This window comes from Macaca mulatta, chromosome 7 (genome assembly GCF_049350105.2).
Source record: "Macaca mulatta isolate MMU2019108-1 chromosome 7, T2T-MMU8v2.0, whole genome shotgun sequence".
Lineage (NCBI taxonomy): Eukaryota > Metazoa > Chordata > Mammalia > Primates > Cercopithecidae > Macaca > Macaca mulatta.
Window position 1 is genome coordinate 78,642,880 of NC_133412.1, and position 25,182 is coordinate 78,668,061.

General features: G+C 49.8%; 1 protein-coding gene across 1 annotated transcript in view; it reads left to right on the top strand.

Moving 5' to 3' along the window:
* ACAN (aggrecan) overlaps nt 1-25,182 on the top strand; it is a 73,514-nt gene that overhangs the window by 43,542 nt on the left and 4,790 nt on the right. The window contains exons 8-16 of the mRNA XM_077940243.1: nt 310-687; nt 2,060-2,234; nt 2,727-2,854; nt 4,258-4,551; nt 6,631-6,870; nt 9,948-12,031; nt 12,092-13,721; nt 14,611-14,724; nt 22,867-22,980. Of these exons, the coding sequence (XP_077796369.1) occupies nt 310-687; nt 2,060-2,234; nt 2,727-2,854; nt 4,258-4,551; nt 6,631-6,870; nt 9,948-12,031; nt 12,092-13,721; nt 14,611-14,724; nt 22,867-22,980 (5,157 nt within the window). The remainder of the gene's footprint in view (nt 1-309; nt 688-2,059; nt 2,235-2,726; nt 2,855-4,257; nt 4,552-6,630; nt 6,871-9,947; nt 12,032-12,091; nt 13,722-14,610; nt 14,725-22,866; nt 22,981-25,182) is intronic.

The following is a 25,182-nucleotide window of genomic DNA, read 5'->3' on the forward strand; positions in this document are numbered from 1 at the left end:
GCTGTGTTGAGCAGGATGGGATGTTGGGGTGGGAACTGATCTTTATGAGCAGTCAGCTCATTGGTCAATATCTTGCCCTCTGATAGCTCTTGCACTCTTTTGCAATCTTGAAACTGTGGGGACTCCTACAATGAATGCCAATAGCTGAGTACCCCTGAAATGGGCTTGGCAAGGCCCCTGGCACACAGTGGTACCCTCCTGCCCCAGCCGGGAAAGAGGAGGAGCCATGCTCATCTCTAGCCCACTCCTCATCCCCCTCAAGCCGGTCCCAGGCTGAGAGGCTAACGCTTGTCTTTGCCCCTCCCCTAGGTGAAGACTTTGTGGACATCCCAGAAAATTTCTTTGGAGTGGGGGGTGAGGAGGACATCACCGTCCAGACAGTGACTTGGCCTGACATGGAGCTGCCACTGCCTCGAAACATTACTGAGGGTGAAGCCCGAGGCAGTGTGATCCTTACCGTAAAGCCCATCTTCGATGTCTCCCCCAGTCCCCTGGAACCTGAGGAGCCCTTCACGTTTGCCCCTGAAATAGGGGCCACTGCCTTCCCTGAGGTTGAGAATGAGACTGGAGAGGCCACCAGGCCCTGGGGCTTTCCCACACCTGGCCTGGGCCCTGCCACGGCATTCACCAGTGAGGACCTCGTCGTGCAGGTGACCGCTGTCCCTGGGCAGCCGCATTTGCCAGGGGGTAAGTAGCTGCCCATGGGTGCATCCAGGGGCAAGTGGAGAGAACTTGGCCTGCAGGGAAGGGATTCCCGCAGTTGAAGGCTGTACCTTCTACTTAACCTGGCACCTGGGACAATGTTCTCTCCTCTCAGACCTTGCTTTCCTCATCTGTGAAACAAAAACAATAGGCCAGACTATCAGGTCCACACTCTTGCCACCAAGGATTTATTTCAAATGAGGTCATATGTGGAATCCAGTCTCTGCATCAAGCGGACACATGTGCCACATAGATCTAAGGGAAGTAGAGTGGAGAACAACCGGGGCTCCTTCTGTCCAGGGCCCCTCCTTGCCCCATCAGACACCCCCACAAAACAGAGCCACTAGAAAACCACTGCCTTGGATGACCCCTGAGGTCTCTCACTGCTCTGACCTCCCAGGACAAAGGCCAGCAAACTGTGGCCAGTGGGCCGGGTTTAGCTGTTCTGATATGGCCCATGACTTAAGAATGACTTTTACATTCTTAAATAGGGGCAAAAAGTCAAAAGAAAAATAATATTTTGTGACACATGAAAATTATATAAAATTCAAATTTGAATGTCCACAAATAAAGTTTGATTGGAACAAAGCCATAGCTGTCTGTGGACAAGTTGTCTGTGGCTAACTGAGGACAATCACAGTGGGGTTGAATACAGTCAGTCCTTCATGTCCGGATTCAACCAACCGTGGATGGAAAATATTCCAAAAGAAAAGAAACAATAACATAACAATACAACAATAAAAGTAATACAGATTTAAAACAATACCGTATAACCACTACTTACATAGCATTGACATTGTTTCAGGTATTACAGGTAATCTAGAGATGATTTTATACAAATAGTACACTTTTATATCAGGGACTTGAGCCTCTGTGGATTTTGGTATCTGAGGACATCCTGGATCCCGAAGGATAACTGTAGTTGTTACAGAAGCCACATAGCCTACAAAGCCTAAAATATTTACCATTCGGCTCTTTCCAGAAAATGCTTCCAACTCCTATTCTAAGATGACAATGTTCTAGGTGCTTAATACATGTGTGAGAGTTGGACGTCAGGTAGCATAGAGCCCAGTGCTTCCCAGACTCAAGTCTATGAACAAGGACACTCTGGTGTGGCCTTGTTCCATAATGGCCTTGGTGGGGTTCCCACACAGGGGAGGGGCAGATGGACACTGCCATCCACCATCACACCCACATGGCTACCATGTGGGATTTCAGCTTGCATTGCCCTGATAAATCCAATATGTCAGGCAGCAGAAGTTGGCCTACCTCTGTGCCCATGGAGCCTTGGGAACTGCACACCATGGGTCCTCGAACCTGACTGCTCCCTCTTCCTCTCCCCCTCCTCCCCACCCAGGGGTCGTATTCCACTACCGCCCAGGATCCACCCGCTACTCGCTGACCTTTGAGGAGGCGCAGCAGGCCTGCCTGCGCACCGGGGCGGTCATTGCCTCACCAGAGCAGCTCCAGGCTGCCTACGAAGCAGGCTATGAGCAGTGTGACGCCGGCTGGCTGAGGGACCAGACCGTCAGGTGAAGCCATGCTCCTCACCCAGCCCAAACCCAGCTGAAGAGGTCAGGCTTAAGGAGCCACAGACTGGCACGGCCCCCAGCACACTGAGCACCCAATACCTTGTGGGTTAATGAATTAATTAGTGACTCAACTGAGGCATATCCCAAAAGGGTGATGAAGGGCACTGGGTAATGTTCAGTTCTTGGTCATTTCTCCCCATCAGACAGAGGCAGCAGCCCCCTCCTCAAGTGCCCCGTTCCCCTCCAGCCTGACCCAGTGCCCTTCCATGCAGCTGCTCTCTCCTGAAGCCAGAAATCCCCCAGGAGCCACCAGACCTTTCCCCAGGCTGCCCAGAGAACTTGCTGCATAAGGGGCTTCTTCCTAGTTTGAATCCCACCAGACAACTGAAGACATACCGAAGTCCCTGAGTGGCCTCTGGCCTCAGCCCAGGGCCCTGCATCTACCAGCCCCCGAAACAGGCCTTCATCTTCTCCTCCCACTCTCCTTTGCAGATACCCCATTGTGAGCCCACGGACCCCATGCGTGGGTGACAAGGACAGCAGCCCAGGGGTCAGGACGTACGGCGTGCGCCCATCAACAGAGACCTACGATGTCTACTGCTATGTGGACAGACTTGAGGGTACAGCCACATTCTCACATTTTGGGCCCTAGATGGGCAGGGGGGTGGGCAGGGGGCTGACAGGGTGATACAAAGAAGAGAGGGGGTTACCACACACCCACCCACCCCTGATCCCACCCAGCTTTCCAGGTGGGAAAGGGTCCTGCTGAAAAGGAAGGCCCCCAGGCCCTCCCTCAGATCCAGCCCCAGCTCTCCTACTGAATGTTTCCTGTGGTCTCCTCCGGCATTGCAGGGGAGCATCCGTTCCTTTAAAAAGCCGTGAGGTCTGTGGGTAAATCTCAGTTTATTATAAATAAATGCTATATACACCAACTCCTTCTTGGAGATTCCCAGTGCCTTGGCACAAATCAAAGGCACTGAGAAGTCCTGCAGTAAAAACAAAAACAAAAAAACCTCTTTAGGTTGGGCGGCGTGGCTCACACCTGTAATCCTAGCACTTTGGGAGGCAGAGGTGCCTCAGTGTGGGTGGATTGCTCTAGCCCAGGAGTTCGAGACTGGCCTGGGCAATGTGGCCAAACCCTGTCTCTACTTATTTAAAAAGAAAGAAAAAGAAAAACTTCCTTAACTTTCTTTAACTCAGCATTGCCCAATTTTTAACCACAGACTTTTATTTTGTTTTATTTCATTTCTTTCCATTTCCATGAAAATTACCAAATTTCCACTGAATGCAATTTTGGAAATGCTGGTATTCCAGAAAGATCTTGGCATTGCCACTCACTTGTTTCAAGACCCTGGGCAAGTCACTTAACCTCTCTAAGCCTCAGCTCCTTCATCTATAAAAATGGGAGTGATTTATATGTACATCAGAGGTTTTTTTGAGTATTAAATGAGATATGTATGAAAAGTTCTTGGCACAAGTAGGTGTTCAGTAAGTGTAAACTCTCCTAGCCCTGAACCGGATAGGTACCAGGTGCATTGCTAGGTGCTGCGACCCAGCCCTACCCTGGATGAGTTCCCAGGGTGTGGGGTGGGCAGGTCCACAGCAGTCACAGTGTTAAGTGCAGTGGTATAGGGGTGCACAGGGATTGGAGGGGGCCCAGGTGAGCCGCCTTGCTTAGCCAAGGAAGGGGATGCCTAAGTGTGACTGGAGAATCCAGAAAAGAGGGAAGGAGGAAAAGTTGTTGTGGAAACAACTCAGTCCAGTTTGACTGGAATTTTGACTTTTTTGGCACTGAAAGTCCTGTGTCCCAGGATAGCCCAGTCCAGTACAAACCAGAGCGGTGGTCACCTATTTCCCAGGGTTCCAGAAAATCTAAGGGAGACTGGTCAAAGAAGGGGTGATGGAGCTGGGCTGAGTCTTAGCCCTGGTAAGGAGGGTTGGAGGAGCTCTGTCCTGGGTGGGCAGGGATTGACCTGGCCTGAGTGTGGGGGGGTCATATCCTACCGCTCGTCTCTGCCCCCAGGGGAGGTGTTCTTCGCCACACGTCTTGAGCAGTTCACCTTCCAGGAAGCACTGGAGTTCTGTGAATCTCACAATGCCACGCTGGCCACCACGGGCCAGCTCTACGCCGCCTGGAGCCGCGGCCTGGACAAGTGCTATGCTGGCTGGCTGGCCGATGGCAGCCTCCGCTACCCCATCGTCACCCCAAGGCCTGCCTGCGGTGGGGACAAACCAGGCGTGAGAACGGTCTACCTCTACCCTAACCAGACGGGCCTTCCGGACCCACTGTCCCGGCACCATGCCTTCTGCTTCCGAGGTATGCAGCCTCGCCTCGGCTCCAGCAGCCCCTTTTGTCTGGAGACCTGGGTTCACCCCGTCCTGCCACCACCCAGTTTCCCATCCATCAGCGCAAGAAAAAGTCAGTCCCTCTGGGGCAGAACCAGCTCTGAAACCAGCACAGCGCAGGCTTTGACCCCAAGGCGAGGTCATCCTTCTAAAGTCCCCCAGAGACAAGTAGAGATAAATAAGGGCTTGAGCTGGTATGTATCTGTACTAGAAATGAGGCAGACCTGAATCTGAGTTATGGTTCTGCTACTTAATAGCTGTGTGAAAATGGAGATATAATGGTTCCTACTTCAGAGAGAGCTGCAAGAATTAATTGAGTGCACGTGGTGCCCTTGGCATAGTGCCTGGGACACAGTAAATGCTCAATAAATGTTTGCTTTATTTCGTATACTTATATATATGTAAAGCAGTAATATACAGCTTTATTTTATACAACCTGTAACTTGAACATCCTTGTCAAATTCTCTCCTGCTTGCAAATATTTTTGTGATGAGTTTAGTCAAATTATTCTATTATTCTTCACTAAGCACTGATGATTCATGTTTTTTATTGACCCATGCTATGGATATGCTACCATTTCAACCATCACTCCCCATTGGACTTCTGAGAGTGGTGTCATCAAGCAATATAATAAGCATGGCCAGACCGCAGCCAAGGAATTTCTGGGCTCTGATTAGATGAGTTCCTGCATAGTCCATGGAGGGTCCGGGTGCATGGACCAGAATGTAGATTGTAATAACAGCCTGTGCCATGTTTTAGATAGTTTACATCAAAACTGAGTGTCTTTGCAACTTCCTGCGAATCTATAATTATTCTCAAATAAACTTAAGGGGAAAAAAACTTGAGTGTCCCCAAGTTTCCCAGAAATCCAGGGTCACTTTTAAAACCCAATTCAAGGCCAGGAGCAGTGGCTCATGCCTGTAATCCCAGCACTTTGGGAGGTTGAGGCAGGTGGATCACTTGAGGTCGGGAGTTCAAGATCAGCCTGGTCAACATGGCGAAACCCTGTCTCTACTGATAAAAGTGCAAAAATTAGCTGGGCTTGGTGGTGTGCACCTGTAATCCCAGCTACTGGGGAGGCTGAGGCAGGAGAATCTCCTGAACCCGGGAGGCAGAGGTTACAGTGAGCCGAGATTGTTCTGCTGCACTCCAGCCTGGACAGCAGAGCAAGACTCTGTCTCAAAAAAAAAAAAAAAAATTCGAAATTCAGCCCCACTCAGCCAGACTCTAAAAGTCAAGTTCAATTCTCTCCCAGAAGCTTTGATGAGGCTCTTGTACCAGTGCCCGTCTCCCTGCTCTGGGAAGCAGAAGCCAAGCCAGTTAGCCTCCCAGGAAGTTCCCAGCCATGCTACCCCCAGCCGCCCACTCCTGACCCTCCGTGAACTCAGCCTTGTATATTATCCTGCACAGTTCAGCTTCCTTGCTGACCACGCCCACTGCTGGTTCCCCCACGCCAGAACACTTACCCCCAGCCCATGAATCCTACCTTCACACTTTCAAATGCCGAGACGGTTTCATGGAATTTAAGCACCATCCTCCTATTTTTAGTCCTGACACACTTGGAACATAATCCCTGTCCCTAAGATCGGCAGCGTTGTTCAGCGGTTGAGAGCATGGAGTCTGGCACCAGATGCTTGAATTCAAAGACTAGATCTGCGATTTGTAAGCCATTGACCCTGGGCAAATCATGTAACTCTGTGCCTCAGTTTCCCCATCTGTAAAATGAGATTAATCATATCTCTCTCATAAAGCTGTTGTGAGATAAAGTGATTTTATATACATAAGCCTTTATAGCAATGCCTGGCATGTATGATCGATTCTGCAGGGGAGATGACCCAGATCACCGGAACTAAACTGCTGATGGTGCGTATGGATAGTATATCACTGGTGCCGATGGCTCTTACTAAGCGAGAAGGCAAACAGCCATCCGCTGAACTAGGTGGTGGGGCCTGGCCCACCTCAGAGTCCCCTGGCTCTCTCAAGAAGGGCCAGCCACGGACGGGTCACTGGTAAAAGAGGGACTCACTCTCACTACCCACATCTCCTTTAGGGGTTTCGGCGGTTCCTTCTCCAGGAGAGGAAGAGGGTGGCACACCCACATCACCCTCTGGTGTGGAGGACTGGATCGCTACGCAAGTGGTGCCTGGTGTGGCTGCTGTCCCTGTAGAAGAGGAGACAACTGCTGTACCCTTAGGGGAGACTACTGCCATCCTAGAGTTCACCACTGAGCCAGAAAACCAGACAGAATGGGAACCAGCCTACACCCCAATGGGCACATCCCCGCTGCCAGGTTGGTATGGTTTGGGTTCTGGGGCACACCCTGAAGCTGCATGCCCCCGTCTGCCTACAGTGTGCCTGGTGGGGTGGGGGGTTTCCCTCCCTGGGATTTGTGCTGTTTCCCCAGCCCTGACACTGTCTGGGTGTGCTGCTGTGGGCAACTTTAGCCACCTCAACTGGCCTCTAGGACCTGCCGCAGAGTGACAAAAACAGCCTTGTTCATAAAATACTTCTATACACATTTACTGTTCTGGCCCTTATTTCCCTTGCATGAACCCCCAAATGCCCAGGACTGTGCTGATCAGAGGGCCCTCAGTTACCTTGTCCTCTTTCACTGACACCCTTACCCTAACGTCAACCCTCTCTTGTGGGAGAAAGAACCAGGGAGGGGGTTACTGTTGGAAGTCTGACTGTGACCTGTCTCCTTGCCTTTCTCCTCCTTCCATGTCCCTCTTCTGGGCCAGGCCTCCTCAGCCAGAACTTCCTGAGCTCCACCTGTCACAATTAAACCAGATGATACTTAATAGGATGAAAGCAGCGTCCCTAAACTTTGTTGGATAAAGTGTTTTGTGGCCACTAAGGTTTGGGAAATGCTGGCTTACAGAGATTAACAGCTTTCCTCACTGCAGACCTTCTCAGAGCTTTGACTATGCTAATACGCACTGTAAATCTCCAAGAGGAGGTGATAGATGTGGTGTGTCCCAAATGAACCTTACCATAGAGCATTGTTAATATCTAGCAGCTTCCAGTTGGGGTAAGCTTGATTTAAAACAATGTACAGTAGTATATGTGTATACCTGGTAGAGTCGGTTTCCCTGGGGGTATGTGCATCTGAAAAAAGGAGTGTATCCAAGCTCCCACTAACTCATCCAGCCATGCATCAGCATTCTGTGCATGGTTCCAGAGCAATCTGGTGGTGTCAGGCCCTCTTCTGGGCATTGGAGATGCAAAGCCTGGCCTCCCTCCATATCAGAAGGTTAGGATGCCTCTGTAGAGCAGGGGAGAGTCTGGCCAGCAGCCTCACCCAGCAGTCACACCTGCCTGTGGCCTTCCTCGCCCTCACCGGGACAAGAATGACTGAGTCCTCCTTGGCATCAGGATATGACTTTGCACAGGACTCTGGCAACCACTAGTGGGGAGGTACCAGTGAGAAAGTGGCTCCAGTAGCCCGCTAGAAATGTTTTCTAGACTTCAGTTCCTGACCACCTTGCTGATTTCAGCCATATCTGGGAACCATCTGCACTTTCATTTGCTCCATGTATTTTTCTTTAAGTTGACTTGCTTTAAAAAAAAGAAATGTAGGGCTGAGTATGGTGGCTTACACCTGTAATCCCAGCACTTTGGGAGGCCAAGGTGGGAGGACCACTTGAGGCCAGGAGTTCAAGACCAGCCTGGCCAACATGGCAAAACCCACTGTCTACTATAAATACAAAAATTATCCAGGTGTGGTGGCACACACCTGTAGTCCCAGCTACTCAGGAGGCAGAGGCATGAGAATCACTTGAACCCAGGAGGTGGAGGTTGCAGTGAGCCAAGATGGTACCACTGCACTGCAGCCTGGGCAACAGAGCGAGACCCTGTCTCCAAAAAAAAAAAAAAGAAAGAAAGAAAGAAATGTAAATTTATTTAAGAGGGAACTGTTATATTATGACTACACATGGTCATCCTGGTGTGTTTCATAGGTAGATAGACACATAGATACATAGATACATACATATATACCTATCAAAATAAAAATCATCTTTTTTGGGTCCTGCCCAGCTAACTTTTTTTTTTTTTTTTTTTTTTTGCATGGCACCACCGCTATTCTTCATGACCCACCTCCCCCTCTAAGATTCTCCTCTCAGCAAGAACAAACTAAACCTGTCCAGTGGACCCAGCACCCTCAGTGCTCAGGGGCCCCACCTGGGAAGTAGGCCCCAAAGTACGTACAAGGTTAAAATGCAGTGTGGTTATTTTTCAAATGCCAAAGGAAAGAAGAACTAAAGCAAAGAATGTAGCCTTGATTAATTAGAATTTTGGGGTTTCCTTTTTTCATTTCTCTATTTTTCAAATTGTCTATAATAGTGTTCTCAGAATTGGAAACAAGTCACTGTATGTTTACAAACATCACCACCTGGCCCTTTCTTCCTCAGAAGGATGGCTTAAAATGAACAGTTCTTACACTGAAGAGTCCCAGCATCACAGGGAGGGCTTGCTAAAACACAGCATGCCGGGCTCCTTCCCAGAGTTGCTGAATCAGTGGGGCTGGGGTGAGGTCTAGGAATTTGCTTTTCTATCAAGCTCCCAGAGGATGCTGTTGCTGCGAGTCCAAGCTTTGAAAACCATGGGACCAAATCAATAAGATGGTAATGTGGAAATACTTGCAGGATGACCTTGGTGGTCTTCAGTGGTGGCCAGGCCCCCACATCCAGTGGGTTGTGTGGATGGTAGCCCCCGCATCTCACACAACGTACAGCCTGTGTAGCCCATGTCCCTGTGGGCAGTTGGCGGGGCTTCCCGGTTCCCTACCTCCCTCCTTCCTTTCTCCCTATCCTCCTGTTTCCTTCCTTCCTTCCTTCTTTCCTTCCTTCCTTCCTTCTTTCCTTCCTTCCTTCCTTTCTTCATTTCCAAGACACTTTACACAGTTCCATTAGAAAGCATTTGGACGGGCTGGGCATGGTGGCTCACACCTGTAATCCCTGCACTTTGGGAGGCCGAGGCGGGCGGATCACAAGGTCAGGAGATCGAGACCATCCTGGCTAACACAGTGAAACCCCGTCTCTACTAAAAATACAAAAAATTAGCCGGGTGTGGTGGCGGGCACCTGTAGTCCCAGCTACTCGGGAGGCTGAGGCAGAAGAATGGCGTGAACCCGGGAGGCGGAGCTTGCAGTGAGCCGAGATCACGCCACTGCACTCCAGCCTGGGCAACAGAGCGAGACTCCACCTCAAAAAAAAAAAAAAAGAAAGAAAGCGTTTGGACATGTTGCTGAGCTCTTGAGAGAAAAATTTTACTGTGGAAAGAATGGAGTTTAGATTCTATGTATAAGCTTAAAATGGGGCAGAGTTAATAAACTCACACCTCATCTTTCTTCCTTCTTTCCTACAGGGATCCTTCCTACTTGGCCTCCCACTGGCACAGCAACAGAGGAAAGCACAGAAGGCCCTTTTGCAACTGAAGTGCTTACTGCCTCAAAGGAACCATCCCCCCCAGAGGTGCCATTCCCCTCGGAGGAGCCATCACCCTCAGAGGAACCATTCCCCTCAGTGAGGCCGTTCCCCTCAGTGGAGCCGTCCCCCTCGGAGGAGCCATTCCCCTCAGTAGAGCCGTCCCCCTCAGAGGAGCCATCAGCCTCAGAAGAGCCGTATACACCTTCACCCCCAGTGCCCAGCTGGACTGAGCTGCCAGGCTCTGGGGAGGAATCTGGGGCCCCTGATGTCAGTGGTGACTTCATAGGCAGTGGAGACGTTTCAGGACATCTTGACTTCAGTGGGCAGCTGTCAGGGGACAGGATAAGTGGACTGCCCTCTGGAGACCTTGACTCCAGTGGTCTTACTTCCACAGTGGGCTCAGGCCTGCCTGTGGACAGTGGACTAGCCTCAGGGGATGAAGAGAGAATTGAGTGGTCCAGCACTCCTACAGTTGGTGAACTGCCCTCTGGAGCTGAGATCCTAGAGGGCTCTGCCTCTGAAGTTGGGGACCTCAGTGGACTTCCTTCTGGAGACATTCTAGAGACTTCTGCCTCTGGAGTAGGAGACCTCAGTGGGCTTCCTTCTGGAGAAGTTCTAGAGACTTCTGCCTCTGGAGTAGGAGACCTCAGTGGGCTTCCTTCTGGAGAAGTTCTAGAGACTTCTACCTCTGGAGTAGGAGACCTCAGTGGACTTCCTTCTGGAGAAGTTCTAGAGACTTCTACCTCTGGAGTAGGGGACCTTAGTGGACTGCCTTCTGCAGGAGAAGTTCTAGAGACTACTGCCTCTGGAGTAGAGGACATCAGCGGGCTTCCTTCTGGAGAAGTTCTAGAGACTACTGCCTCTGGAGTAGAGGACATCAGTGGGTTTCCTTCTGGAGAAGTTCTAGAGACTACTGCCTCTGGAGTAGAGGACATCAGTGGCCTTCCTTCTGGAGAAGTTCTGGAGACTACTGCCTCTGGAGTAGAGGACATCAGTGGGCTTCCTTCTGGAGAAGTTCTAGAGACTACTGCCTCTGGAGTAGGAGACCTCGGTGGGCTTCCTTCTGGAGAAGTTCTAGAGACTTCTACCTCTGGAGTAGGAGACCTCAGTGGACTTCCTTCTGGAGAAGTTGTAGAGACTTCTACCTCTGGAGTAGAGGACCTCAGTGGACTTCCCTCTGGAGGAGAAGTTCTAGAGACTTCTACCTCTGGAGTGGAGGACATCAGCGGGCTTCCTTCTGGAGAAGTTCTAGAGACTACTGCCTCTGGAATAGAGGATGTCAGTGAACTTCCTTCAGGAGAAGGTCTAGAGACCTCTGCTTCTGGAGTAGAGGACCTCAGCAGGCTCCCTTCTGGAGAAGTTCTAGAGACTTCTGCCTCTGGAGTAGGGGACATCAGTGGACTTCCTTCTGGAGGAGAAGTTCTAGAGATTTCTGCCTCTGGAGTCGGGGACCTCAGTGGACTTCCTTCTGGAGGAGAAGGTCTAGAGACCTCTGCTTCTGGAGTAGGGACTGACCTCAGTGGACTTCCTTCTGGAAGGGAGGGTCTAGAGACTTCAGCTTCTGGAGCTGAGGACCTCAGTGGGTTGCCTTCTGGAAAAGAAGACTTGGTGGGTCCAGCTTCTGGAGACTTGGACTTGGGAAAACTGCCTTCTGGAACTCTAGGAAGTGGGCAAGCTCCAGAAACAAGTGGCCTTCCCTCTGGGTTTAGTGGCGAGTATTCTGGGGTGGACCTTGGAAGTGGCCCACCCTCTGGCCTGCCTGACTTTAGTGGACTTCCATCTGGATTCCCAACTGTTTCCCTAGTGGATTCTACATTGGTGGAAGTGGTCACAGCCTCCACTGCAAGTGAACTGGAAGGGAGGGGAACCATTGGCATCAGTGGTGCGGGAGAAATATCTGGGCTGCCCTCCAGTGAGCTGGACATTAGTGGGGAAGCTAGTGGACTCCCTTCAGGAACTGAACTCAGTGGCCAAGCATCTGGGTCTCCTGATGTCAGTAGGGAAACACCTGGACTCTTTGATGTCAGTGGACAGCCATCAGGGTTTCCTGACATCAGTGGGGGGACATCTGGAATTTCTGAGGTTAGTGGGCAGCCATCAGGGTTTCCTGACACTAGCGGGGAAACATCTGGAGTGACTGAGCTTAGTGGGCTCCCCTCTGGACAACCAGGTGTTAGTGGAGAAGCATCTGGGGTTCCTTATGGCAGTAGTCAACCCTTTGGCATAACCGACCTGAGTGGAGAAACATCCGGGGTCCCTGATCTCAGTGGGCAGCCTTCAGGGTTACCAGGGTTCAGTGGGGCAACATCAGGAGTCCCTGACCTGGTTTCTGGTGCCACGAGTGGCAGCGGTGAATCTTCTGGCATTACATTTGTGGACACCAGTTTGGTTGAAGTGACCCCTACTACATTTAAAGAAGAAGAAGGCTTAGGGTCTGTGGAACTCAGTGGCCTCCCTTCCGGAGAGGCAGATCTGTCAGGCAGATCTGGGATGGTGGATGTCAGTGGACAGTTTTCTGGAACAGTCGATTCCAGTGGGTTTACATCCCAGACTACAGAATTCAGTGGCCTGCCAATTGGCATAGCTGAGGTCAGTGGAGAATCCTCTGGAGCTGAGACTGGGAGCAGCCTGCCCTCGGGAGCATATTATGGCAGTGAACTTCCATCTGGTTTCCCCACTGTCTCTCTTGTAGATAGAACTTTGGTGGAATCTGTAACCCAGGCTCCAACAGCCCAAGAGGCAGGAGAAGGGCCTCCTGGCATTTTAGAACTCAGTGGTACTCATTCTGGAGCACCAGACATGTCTGGAGACCATTCTGGATTTCTGGACGTAAGCGGGCTGCAGTTCGGGCTGGTAGAGCCCAGTGGAGAGCCACCAAGTACCCCATATTTTAGTGGGGATTTTGCCAGCACCACCGATGTAAGTGGAGAATCCTCTGCAGCCATGGGCACCAGTGGAGAGGCCTCGGGACTTCCAGAAGTTACTTTAATCACTTCTGAGTTCATGGAGGGTGTTACTGAACCAACTGTTTCTCAGGAACTTGGCCAAAGGCCTCCTGTGACACACACACCCCAGCTTTTTGAGTCCAGTGGAGAAGCCTCCGCAGCTGGGGACATTAGTGGAGCTACCCCAGTGCTCCCTGGGTCTGGAGTAGAAGTGTCATCAGTCCCAGAATCTAGCAGTGAGACGTCCGCCTATCCTGAGGCTGGAGTTGGGGCATCTGCTGCCCCTGAGACCAGCGGAGAAGATTCTGGGTCACCTGATCTGAGTGAAACCACCTCTGCATTCCATGAAGCTGACCTTGAGAGATCCTCTGGCCTAGGAGTGAGCGGCAGCACTTTGACATTTCAAGAAGGCGAGCCGTCAGCTTCCCCAGAAGTGAGTGGAGAATCTACCACCACCGGTGATGTGGGGACAGAGGCACCAGGCTTGCCTTCAGCCACTCCCACGGCTTCTGGAGACAGGACTGAAATCAGCGGAGACTTGTCTGGTCATACCTCGGGGCTGGGCGTTGTCATCAGCACCAGCATCCCAGAGTCTGAGTGGACCCAGCAGACCCAGCGCCCTGCAGAGGCGCATCTAGAAACTGAGTCCTCAAGCCTCCTGTACTCAGGAGAAGAGACTCACACAGCCGAAACAGCCACCTCCCCAACAGATGCTTCCATCCCAGCTTCTCCAGAATGGACAGGTGAATCAGAGTCAACTGTTGCAGGTATTGTTGGAATTTTTTCCCCCTTTAAATGTGCTTGGGTAGTTCACACTGTAGGCTACTGTAGCACAGAAGGAGAGAGCGTAGCTTTAAGGTTCCAAGAATAGCTCCACCACAGGTTAGCTGTGCAGCCTCAGGCAATAGTCTTCACCTCTCTGAGCCTCATCTGTAACAAGAGTAGGATAATACTATACCAGGGAAGATTAAGCAGAACAGAAACATAGATAAAGCAAGCACTTAGCATCACACTCTGCATACAGTGCACACTTACAAAGATTAGTGATGCTATTGTTACAGCAGAGTTACAGTCCATGAGTTTTCACATGTGAATTCAACTATCTGTACTTGGCACAGGGAGAGAAGGATGACTGTTTAGCTAGTGCTAGAAATTCTGCTCATGCACCCTGTCCCGGAGTGAGTGTGAGATGAGAGAGTAAATCTGTTGATGGTGTTTGTGGCTGAATATTTATTTTGTGCAGGGTTAAAACCTGCACAATTTAAGGAACTATGAAATGTCATTTGGCTATCTGGCTTTAGATTCTGCATCCCCAACCCCATCCCTGTACAAAGGGGCTCCTGTACTGTCATGATTGTCTCACTGTGACATAACCCCGTATGCCGGGCAGTGGGCACTTATAGCTGATTTTCCTTTGTTTTTTTGCTCTGGGGTCCCTTGTACCTTCCTTTGTGCTGAGAGAGCTTTCACAGCTGGAGAGCTCCCCCCGATGCTGTGGGTCAGGTGCCCAGGAGGGACACAGGCCCCGGAAAAGTGCTGACCCAAAGCCAGCCTCGTGGACTTCAGGGACCTCATGCCCCAACTTTGAGGTCTTGGGGGCCATGGTAGCCAGGTGACTGTGTTCTTGATGCTCAACCTCTCCCCTGGGGGTTGCAGCCCCCACCAGGTCCTGTGCAGAGGAGCCCTGTGGCGCTGGGACCTGCAAGGAGACAGAGGGTCATGTCATATGCCTGTGCCCCCCTGGCTACACTGGCGAGCACTGTAACATAGGTAAGGCCCTCACTGGCCGTGGAGAGTGCGGGCGGAGGTGCTGGACAGACGCCTTCATCCCCCAAAGGGTCCCCAGGCAGAGGGAGGCAACCAAGGTCCACTGAGGCTCAGGCTTCTCGGGCTGGGAAGGAGTTGCATGATGACATATCAGGGGCAGAAACCACAGGACAGACATGGCTCAGCTTTCTCAAATGTCTAGATTTAGGAGAAAAGAGTCAAGTAATTAAGTTGGTAAGTATTTTTGTATCAAGCCAATGACTATTGTAGGAGTAGAATGAAAAATGTGCTTGAATTTTGGAGATGAGACTTCAAAGAAATATTGAGCATGGGGTGAGTATTAAATACAGAGGGTCACACCTCTCCGCTCCTGTGAGGAGTCTCTGAGTGGGACCGTCTTGTATCATGCAGAGTGAACCCCACCAACTTGCCTCCATGCTTAGGTCTGCATGGGGTTTGGGTCCCCTTCTTGCCTTGAAGGATATGACACAAACAGTGCTAATCACCCAGCACAGGGATTCGTGACTGTAGGGCAGCTGTAACCCAGCAGCGCATCTGCCCAGGCACCCACCATGAGCCTGTTTGTCCTTAGCCATGGGTGAAGCAGCCTGTGGGATGGGTGGAGACCTGGAGACCCTCTGATCTGAGGTGGACCCCGGAAGGAGATGGTTAGAATCTACCTGTTGTTCCATGGACACACGGGAGGCCCGTGGTCATGAGGACATCTCATCAACATCACCACCCTTGAGGAAAGAAATGCCCAGTTATCACCAAGCTCATATTCTTTCATTAGTTCTCCCACTGCCCCAGTGCCCTTATCCCCAGCCTCCCTCCTAAGTCAAGAATCAGAGACCTAGGGCCTTTCATAAAAGGGGTCACCCCTGGGACATGTGCAAAACTGAAAAAATGAATCCTGGGGAAAAAACAATCACTTCCAGGTAAACTTCATGTCAGGCAATTATCCTTCGATAGCCTTTACATCAAACACAGAGAAGAATTATGTGTCTATATATATTAATATACATGCAAATTAATACATCGTTATATATTATTATATATCATATAAACATGCTGTATACCTGGTACATATGCAGTAACTATATATGTACATATAAACAAGCATTAGGGTAGATATTCATTCACTCTTTCCCCAACGTGTGGGCTCCAAGGACAGAGAGGGTGGGTTATCCAGGGAAGGTCCCGGGCTTACTGCAGAAGGGGGCAGCAGTTCCACTGGGCTATAGTGACCCCAGGGACAGTAGCTGCACCCCACCATCACTCACCCCTGATGGGTAACTCCACTCTTGGCAAATCCTTCTCAACCTGATACTTGAGGCAAAAATCTGACACTAGCATCAGAAGTCAAAGCAAGGCTTATGTTCTTGACAGCCCTGAAATTAGTAGAAGTAAGTGTCAGTGGGCCGTAACTGTTCTGCTGTAAGGACAGTGTTTCTGTGATCATGTATATTTCCAAAGAGCTTTTGTTCCCACGATTTCTCCCCAGACGGCTCTGTAAGCAGCTTGGTAACTACCCCCATTTGAGACTGGAACACAGAGGAGTTAAGTAATTTGCCTAACTATACTGAGTAAGTGGATCGAATCAAGAATCAATACCTTAATTCATGTGTTTAACACACTTGGCTAAATAAGAAACTCCCTCTTGAACATAACAACCAGTTGCTGGTCTCAAAAAACTAAAGCTGGACTTCAGGGGAGCCAGACTGCGGAGGAGCTAAGGAATCCGAGGTGGTCAGATTTAAGACTTACAGCCCAGCCTTCATTTTCCTCATTTGTAAATAGGGATTGATGGTAATGGTTCTCAGCTTTGAAAAATTATGATGCTTGAGATATACCCCCACAGACTGTGATTGAAGTGGTTCTGTGGCCTTGGCATTGAGGCTTTTTAAAACTCCTAGGCTACTCCAATGTGCAGCCAGGGCTGAGAACTGCTGCTGTGAGGGTGAAGATCACCCACGTACAGCATCTGGTCAGAAGAGGCATTTAATAAAAATTGCTTCCCTTTCCCCATCTCTCATTCTACTGGCTCAGAGAAGCTTTAGCATGTCCAAAGAGTGAGTGGTGGGGATCAGACCAGCATAAAACCTTTTCCCATGACTGTACCTTGGGGTCCCAGGTCACTCCTGTTCAACTTAGCTCAAGGTTCAAGTGCTTCCAGAAGGACTGCAGATAGTGGCCAGTCTCCACGGGTGACCCACCATTGTCTTGCACCAGAACCAGGAACCACAGGTTGTTAAAAAGACCACGGATGGGCCAGGTGCAATGGCTCATGCCTATAATCCCAGCACTTTGGAAGGCCAAGGCAGGTGGATTGCCTGAGGTCAGGAGTTCGAAACCAGCCTGACCAATATGGTGAAACCCCATCTCTACTAAAAATACAAAAATTAGCTGGGTGTGGTGGTACACGCCTGTAGTCCCAGCTACTCAGGAGGCTGAGGCAGGAGAACTTCTTGAACCCAGGAGGCGGAGGTTGAGTGAGCTGAGATTGTTGCACTGCACTCCAGGCTGGGTGACAGAGTGACACTCCGTCTCAAAAAAAAAAAAAAAAAAAAAAGGATCAGTATCCTCAGGGAACCACAGGGAGTAAAATGCAGCATGATTCCTGCACTAATATTTGAATCCTCAGGGAAAACTTACACCTGGTCAAGGGGGTCAGAAGCTGTATTTAGCCCTTAAAAAAAAATTGACAATTACTGTCATCTTGTTTAGTCAGTCTTCCATAAATAAGTTATTCATAAGTTATAAGTTACTGATTGATAACTGATAAACACTTTTATCAATCAGTACTTTTGACTTCAAATTAAGATCTAGGTTGGGTGTGGTGGCTCACACCTGTAATCTGAGCACTTTGGAAGGCTGAAGTGGGCGGATCTCTTGAGCTCAGGAGTTTGAGACCAGCCTGAGCAACATAGTGAAACCCAATCTCTATTAAAAAAAAAAAAAAAAAGTCAAGATCCATTTAATGAATACTCATTATTTAGCAATTAAAAGCAAGACTATTCTATTCTGACCCACTTCAAAACAGCAGCGTCTTTCCCCACTTCCATTACTGACAGCAGCCATGGGAATTAGGCTTCAGACTCAGGTTTCTATCCTGGCTGCAGCTTAGAATCACCTAGGGTGCTTTTAAAAAGCATCAAACCTGGGCCGCCTCTGAGACAGTCTGATTCAATTGGTCTAAAGAGGAACTTCAGCACTGGTATTTTTAAAAAATCTTTAAATAAGAATATTTTTTAAAACTACTCCAGTAATTCTAATGTGCCAGCCAAGGTTGAAAAATACTGTTCTAACCAGATCTCACATCCAATTTCTAGTCAGCACTGGTGCTATCCGGACTTCTCCTATCTCCTCTGTTAGGAGGACATGACCTTAAACTTAATCAGTCTCCTTCCTATCTTGCTGCTATTTTTCACTTTCTAGGTTTGAAGCTCTGATCTATGACCTTATACTCTCTCTTCGTCTAGGAGAGATGTTTGAATTTCAGTGAAACCTTTATCCCTGGGAAAGAAATGTTTTCAAAGCAAATGAAAATACAGGGTTGCAAGTGAAAATACAAAGTATACCTTCTTGACTTAACCAAAAAGTTCCTGGGCAGATTTTAATAGGCAACTAATTGATTTAAGAAGCAGGATATTGTTGGGCACAGTGGTGCACACCTGTAATCCCAGAACTTTTGTCCCAGCTACTTGGGAAGCTAAGGTGGGAGGATCACTTGAGCCCAGGATGTCGAGACTGCAGTGAGCCATGGTCGTGCCACTGCACTCCAGCCTGGGTGACACAGTGAGACCCTTGTCTCAAAAAAAAAAAAAAAAAAGCAAGATATTAAAGTTATATTCAAGATTAACCTTTAAAATACAAAAGATTTGAAACAGTACAAATAATGATAACATACATTATAATCTTTTTTTTTTTTTTTGAGATGGAGTCTCGCTCTGTCACCCAGACTGGAGTACAGTGGCGTGATCTTGGCTCATTGCAAGCTCCGCCTCCCAGGTTCATGCCATTCTCCTGCCTCAGCCTCCCGAGTAGCTGGGACCACAGGCACCCGCCACCATGCCTGGCTAATTTTTTTTGGATTTTTAGTAGAGACGGGATCTCACCGTGTTAGCCAGGATGGTCTCCATCTCCTTACCTCGTGATCCGTCTGCCTCAGCAGACGAAGTGCTGGGATTACAGGCATGAGCCACCGCGCCTGGTCTTTTTTTTTTTTTTTTTAAAGACAGAGTCCTGCACTGTCACCCAGGCTGGAGTGCAGTGGCACGATCTCACCTCACTGCAACCTCTGCCTCCAGGGTTCAAGTGATTCTCCTGCCTCAGCCTCCTGAGTAGCTGGGATTACAGGCACCCGCCACCACGCCTGGCTAATTTTTTGAATATTTAGTAGAGACAGGGTTTCACTATGTTGGTCAGGCTGGTCTTGAACTCCTGACCTTGCGATCCACCCACCTCGGCCTCCCAAAGTGCTAGGATTACAAGTGTGAGCCACAGCAGCCGACCTATACTTTTTAATTTAATTATTTTATCTTAAAACCAAATTAGGGCTTATAAATATGCTTTTCTAATCCTTCTCTCACTTGTGTAACGGACAACCAGAAAGGCAGACTCAGGTCTGTTCATCTTGACTGATCCCAGGTCTTTGCAGCATGCAGAGCATCCATTGAATTGAGAAATTTTATCTGTGTTTCTTGAGAGGTTCCCCCATCCTTGCCCAGGAAAGTTATGTCCAGAGTCACCCCATACAGCTGCACAAGTGTGCACTAAACAACTTGAGGAGTTCTATTCATATTGTAGTCTTTATGAGTGGCAACCCTTTTAGTTGAGTATCATTTGAGTAAAAGCACCTGCATCGCTCTTCATTCAGCATTTTTTATGAGCAAATAAACTCTCACTCACTTGGAGGTCCTGGGCTCTGATCTAGGCAAAAGCTGGACAAGATCTGTTCAAGGTAGAGGCCTGAGGTCTCCAGTTCAGACAACCACGTGATGCTTTGCAACTATCTCTACTCTCCTAGGCTTTATCAGGGGTTTTCAGTTATTTTCTCTCCCAAGTTAGAGATATTGCTGGAGGGCCTTGTTCAGGAACAAACCAGCCCTTTTGGTTATAGTAGTGGGAAGAGGACCCTGAGAATCCTGATGCTCCCCAGAGTCCCTGCTCAGTGATGATGGGTGAGCCCTGGGTTGCTGTAGCAGCAGTGGTAAGGAGGTGCGGACAGTCCAGGACTCCAGTGTCTCTCTCCCTCCACGTGGGGCAGAAGCCAACTTCCAGTCTCATTTCCTGACTCCTCCATCTCTTCCGCTCTGTCTCCCCAACACCCAGATTGGGCAAGTCACCTCACTTGTTTTCTTTCTGTTCTTTCTTTTTCTGTTTTGTTTTTACATCTCAAACATGTTAAAGAATTCACGTTTTCTCACCTGTAAATGGCATGGTGATGTCTTGCCACCTGGCCATTGGAAGGATAATGAAGGAGAACATGTGTGAGTCAGCACTTGGCTCACAGGAGGTTCTTGAGAGTTACTGGTTTCCTCCCTTTCCTCTCTTTCTTTGTGAAGCCTGCCCATTGCCCAAAGCCCTTCCCTCCCTCCCCTTGCAAGCTCCTTATCTGGGATCCCTCACTGCATTCACAGCAGGGCCCAGCCCAACTCCTCTACCAGTTCCAGAAGCCACAAGACGTCCTAATTGCCCTTCTCGGAAAGAGGTGGGCCATGCAGGGCCAGAATGGCTCTTATAGCCAGAGCAAGAGGAGATGAGGCACCACAGGCCAAAATAGCTAGTAAGAAAGCCCCACGCCAGACACCTGGCCTTCTGCCCACTGCTGAAGATACTGACTCAGCCTCTCCAGACTACCCTGATGGCAAACACAGGTTTTCTGATTTTCAGGATTGTGGTCCTTCTTTCCCTCCTCATCTGTAAATCCAGGTCCCTGAAAAAAAAATTCTGAGCCCCGGAATTTGTTCCTTCAGTCCCCGCAGCCTTCTCAGATTTTGTGCCCTGGTCAAACACAAAGAAAGCAACGCTACCCCTCACCCCGACTCGGGCAGCCTGGGAGCAGGTTTTGTGCAATCAGCCTCTGGGACAACTGGATGCCCCTCCACTGGGGCATCTCTCCTTTCCCGCCCTTTCTCCCATGGGCTGCCAGAGACCCCAGTGTTGATGTTTTGCTCTTCTCCCCAGAGGCCACTCCTGTTCCCTGCTCTGTACAACTGCTTTAGCACCTACATTTGCTTAATTCCCCTTGCCCAGTGCTTCCCATCTCCCATAATGATGCTAATGGACAAAACAGAACATGCAGGAGAGCCGCCCCCAGCTTCTGCCCTGCCGACTGGCCTGACCTATTGCTGCTACTGCTGCTGCTGGGAATCCTGGGGCATGCTGGGAATCCAAGTGCATGCTGGGATTTCAGTCTGTTCCTCCATGCATTTTGGGTTTGCTTGGAACAGTTCCAACTTGGAACTGTTGGTTCTAGTCCATGGTGTGCACTCCTTGAGATGAAGTTAAAGACTTCGTGGGAAGAAAGAGATGCCTGACAACTGGAGATTAGGAGCTTTGTGGGATGAGCAAGATGCCTGAGAGCTGGGGATTTTCAGGCCACCTGTTGCACAAATCTGCCTCTGGCCTAGAAGATATCTACTATGCACCAGCGTAAGGACTCAGAGGAAAGTGCCTTTACCATCTCATCAGAAGGTTGACTTTAAGGTCTGATCTGCTCTAATGAGAGGCAAGAACTAAGTCCTGGCACATGTTTAGGACTCTGAGATCCTATTCCCACCACAGGGCTTGCCTGTCCTGCAGAGCCCACCTACAGACTTGTCGCTGGATCTGGAAGGTTGTGTGAACACAGGTGCACATACTGAGGCTCAGTATCTTCAAACAACATGTCATGGTGCCCCATAGCCAGTGGAAAAACCCACTCATTGCAGACTTTTATTGATCTCCTGGCAAGAGGAGCTTCATAATACTATTTATCATGTTCCCAGGGGAGGAAATGAAGTGGGGGGATAAAACAGCAGGAACCTTTGAAGTACAAATACAAAGAAGGCAGAAGAGATCCCCCAGGTCTCTGGTTTCTCAGAAAGATGCAGAAAGACCAGATGAGGAGATTTAGCTCTCACCTTGACTAATTCATGAAAATTTGAGGCAATGGCCAATGACTTACCAATTCAAGTACCACAAAGAAGTTTGATCAGAAAGGATATCTCAGGACCAGAAGAACAGAAGAGAAGAAGAGCCTATCTGAAAAGAGGCAGAGGATGGGGATGTGCCTGTATCCCAGACTGGTGCCAGTGCTGTTGTGCGGCCACTTGCTAACCACCTCTGTAGCTCCAAACGCTTGTCTCCCACTGGCCAGGATGGAGTCCATCTGGAAATTGTGTCTCCCTGGAGATAGCCACCATCTGGGGCCTTAAGCTGAAAGGAGATTATACGGGGAAATGTTGGACAGGGTTTCCATCCTTCTCCCGAGAGAAAGATTCAGGCTTCATTTTCACAAGACATTCTAAAATCATATCTACTGAAGACAAAGAAGATATCTGCAGCCCTAGAAGTCTGATGAGTCTCACGCGAACATCCCATGCTGCCATTTTCATGTGGATCTACACTCTTCAGACCATTTCGAGCTCATTCATTCTAGCCCCACACAGCCTTGCCCTCTTTCTCTGGGTTATAACTACAAAGGAAGCCAGGAAAAGAAAGACTTCTAACCAAACTTCAAGAACTTGACTTCAGTTTCCTTGCTCACCACCATGTTCGTAACCACTTCAGAATCCATGGTCTTTCAAAATATTCACAAGAGAAGGCATCTTGGAGGAACTCTATGTTCACTGTCACAAAAAGCAATTGGCTTTAGACATATCAGATCTCTTCAAACCACTGGGAAATTTGGCTCCAGTGCTCCAAGTTTAACAATCAAGAATCACACATGCCCAAGAAAACCCTTGTCTGGATCTTTGCTTCAGCACTCCAAGATGGCAGCAGCAGCAGCAGCAGCAGCAACAGTTCTTAGGAAAACCAGCCTGTTCCCTCCCAGGGGTCTGGAGAGCAGGAGGACTGGCCACTCAAAAGGAGGCCACAGTGCTTGTGAGGCTGGAGTTGCCAGCAGGAGTCCTAATGGTGGCCCTTGGTTTCTTGCAGACATTGATGAGTGCCTCTCAAGCCCTTGTCTGAATGGAGCCACCTGCGTGGATGCCATCGACTCTTTCACATGCTTATGCCTTCCCAGCTACGGAGGGGACCTGTGTGAGATCGGTAGGGCCGTCTCGGCTTCAGCTAATGTTACTAACTGCTGCACCCACTCCTCCTCCCTTACCTTTCCCTCCTAATGATAGGCTCCAGGCCCTGGCTGGGGCCCCCAAGGTCCATCTGGAGAGCCATTTCAGGGACAACAACTGAAAAGTCTGCCCCACTGATTCCCACTCTTTTTCTTGCTCTCCTCCTTGAAAACCCTTTTCTGGAGCACTGGCTGATCTGACTTTTTCCAGGGCTTCCAGACCTACTGATGCCACCACTGAGGTTGGTGTATGGTTCAGAGGACAGGGCTAATTCTGAGCACTTGTCTTGAAGGAAGCTATGGGGTGGGAGTAATTGGTTCTCATTCCAGATGACAGCCACGGATCTTCTCAGTGTGGTCATGGGCATGGGAGCTCTGTGGTTCCTTCATGGCTCTGGGAGCCACTGTGCCACATTGGCCAAGCTGCCTTTCTCTTCTCCTGGGGTGAGAGCTGTGGTTGGTCTGCCTGAGATCTCCCATGTCACCAGCATGCTCAAGTCATGCATGAGCAAGGACTACTGCATGTTACCTTCTTCTCATCACTATTGTGACAACTGCCATGGCAATGCCATGCCAGCCTATGCTTCCTTTTTGCCTCCCTTGTGCAAGGCAAAGGGTGGCCAGAGAGAACAGAACTGTGTTACAAGGGGAAGAAGCTGAGTTACCTCTCTTGGGCCTTGCCAACCTCTCCATTTCTGCACCTAGGCAGGGCCACCACTTCTACCAAAAGGAGCTGTGCACCAGGAACCCTCCCAGGGACAAACTGAGCCCTCAGCTCTCTCACCTTTGGTGCTTCCTAGTCTCTCCACCAGCCTTCTGGATCTCGGGGGTTTTCCACCTCAGAAAAGGGGAGATGGGACCTTTGGATGCTTGTCTCAATGGCCCAGAGAGAACTGGAAGTATGTAGGGGCTTAAAACCCTTTTCAATAAACTCTCAAGTTGGATTCCCAGAAACTTCCAGAAAGCAGCTGAAACTCCTGGGAAGTCTCCCTTTGGTCCTAAGCAGTGTGGGGAGGGGTAGTTTTGGGTTTCATACTCCTTTGAGGCACTGCCAAGGTTACAAACTGGTAGATGAATTTAAGGCTTCTGGGAAAAAAAAGCCTGGACACTTCTACTCCCTTGCAGCCTCCCACCCTCCATCCTCACCCGAAGACCCCAAGAAATTGGTATATGGGGTCTTGGCTGGGATGGAAGCAGAGACTACAAGGATTTTCTCCCCATGATACTAAAACATTTGCCACAGAGTAGAAGAGTCTGAGACTTCCATGCCGACAACAGCCATTTGGTTCCAGACTGGAGAAGTGTGCTCTGCTGGAATGAGGCAGGACCCTCATAGGGCTCTGTACCCTGATGGGGAAGAGAGAGGGTGACAGAGCCACCCAGCTTGGCCCTGGGCCTGTGGGCCCAGCTAAGCAGGGCTGCATCTCCTCTCCCATTCCAATCCTGAGTCCTCACCACTCCACAGGCTCTGTCCCTGCTGCCTCTTCCGGCCTCCCTGGAATTATTTCTGTTTCCTAAGAACCTTCAGCCTGCACAGCCCTGCCCTCCCATACCCACCTCCCAGAGCCACCTGCCCAGCTCAGCCCTCAGCCATGGAAGGGGCCAAAAACTGACCCCCTAAGTCAGCTCTAAGATGATATGTCTGGCCTCTTCAGAGTGCTGAGCTACTCTGAGGCCTCTCCACCTCTTTCCAGACGACTGCAGCCTCATCCCTTCGGGAAGACGTTCGTAGCTGAGGCACCAGAGGCCTCCACGGCCCATCCCACAGCTCTGCTCTTTCTTCTCAGGCTGCTGACCCCCCTGCTCTGCTCTCCCTCCACTGTCCCAACTGTCTCTCCCCCACTTTGCCAAGCATCCGCCCCTTTAGCCTAAGACTCCTTCGGCTCGGGTACTGGTCCTTCCATTCCAGGACAGCCAGACTATGGTGGCACCCAATCAGGGAGACCACCATGTAGCCTGAGGGGTTCGTGGCCCTCCACCTAGGAGACCCCAGGGGAAGAAGGAAGAAGGGGGGCCTTGGAATTCACTCTGTCCCACGCTGTGCTGGCAGATGTTTAACAAGCAGCTCTCATAGAGGAGAAGGGAGCCCTGATTGTAGCATCTGCCAATTCCTGAGGTATAAATGCTTCCACTAGAGCCAGTTTAAAGCTGTCAACATGATGTCACTGAAGGCGAGGTTG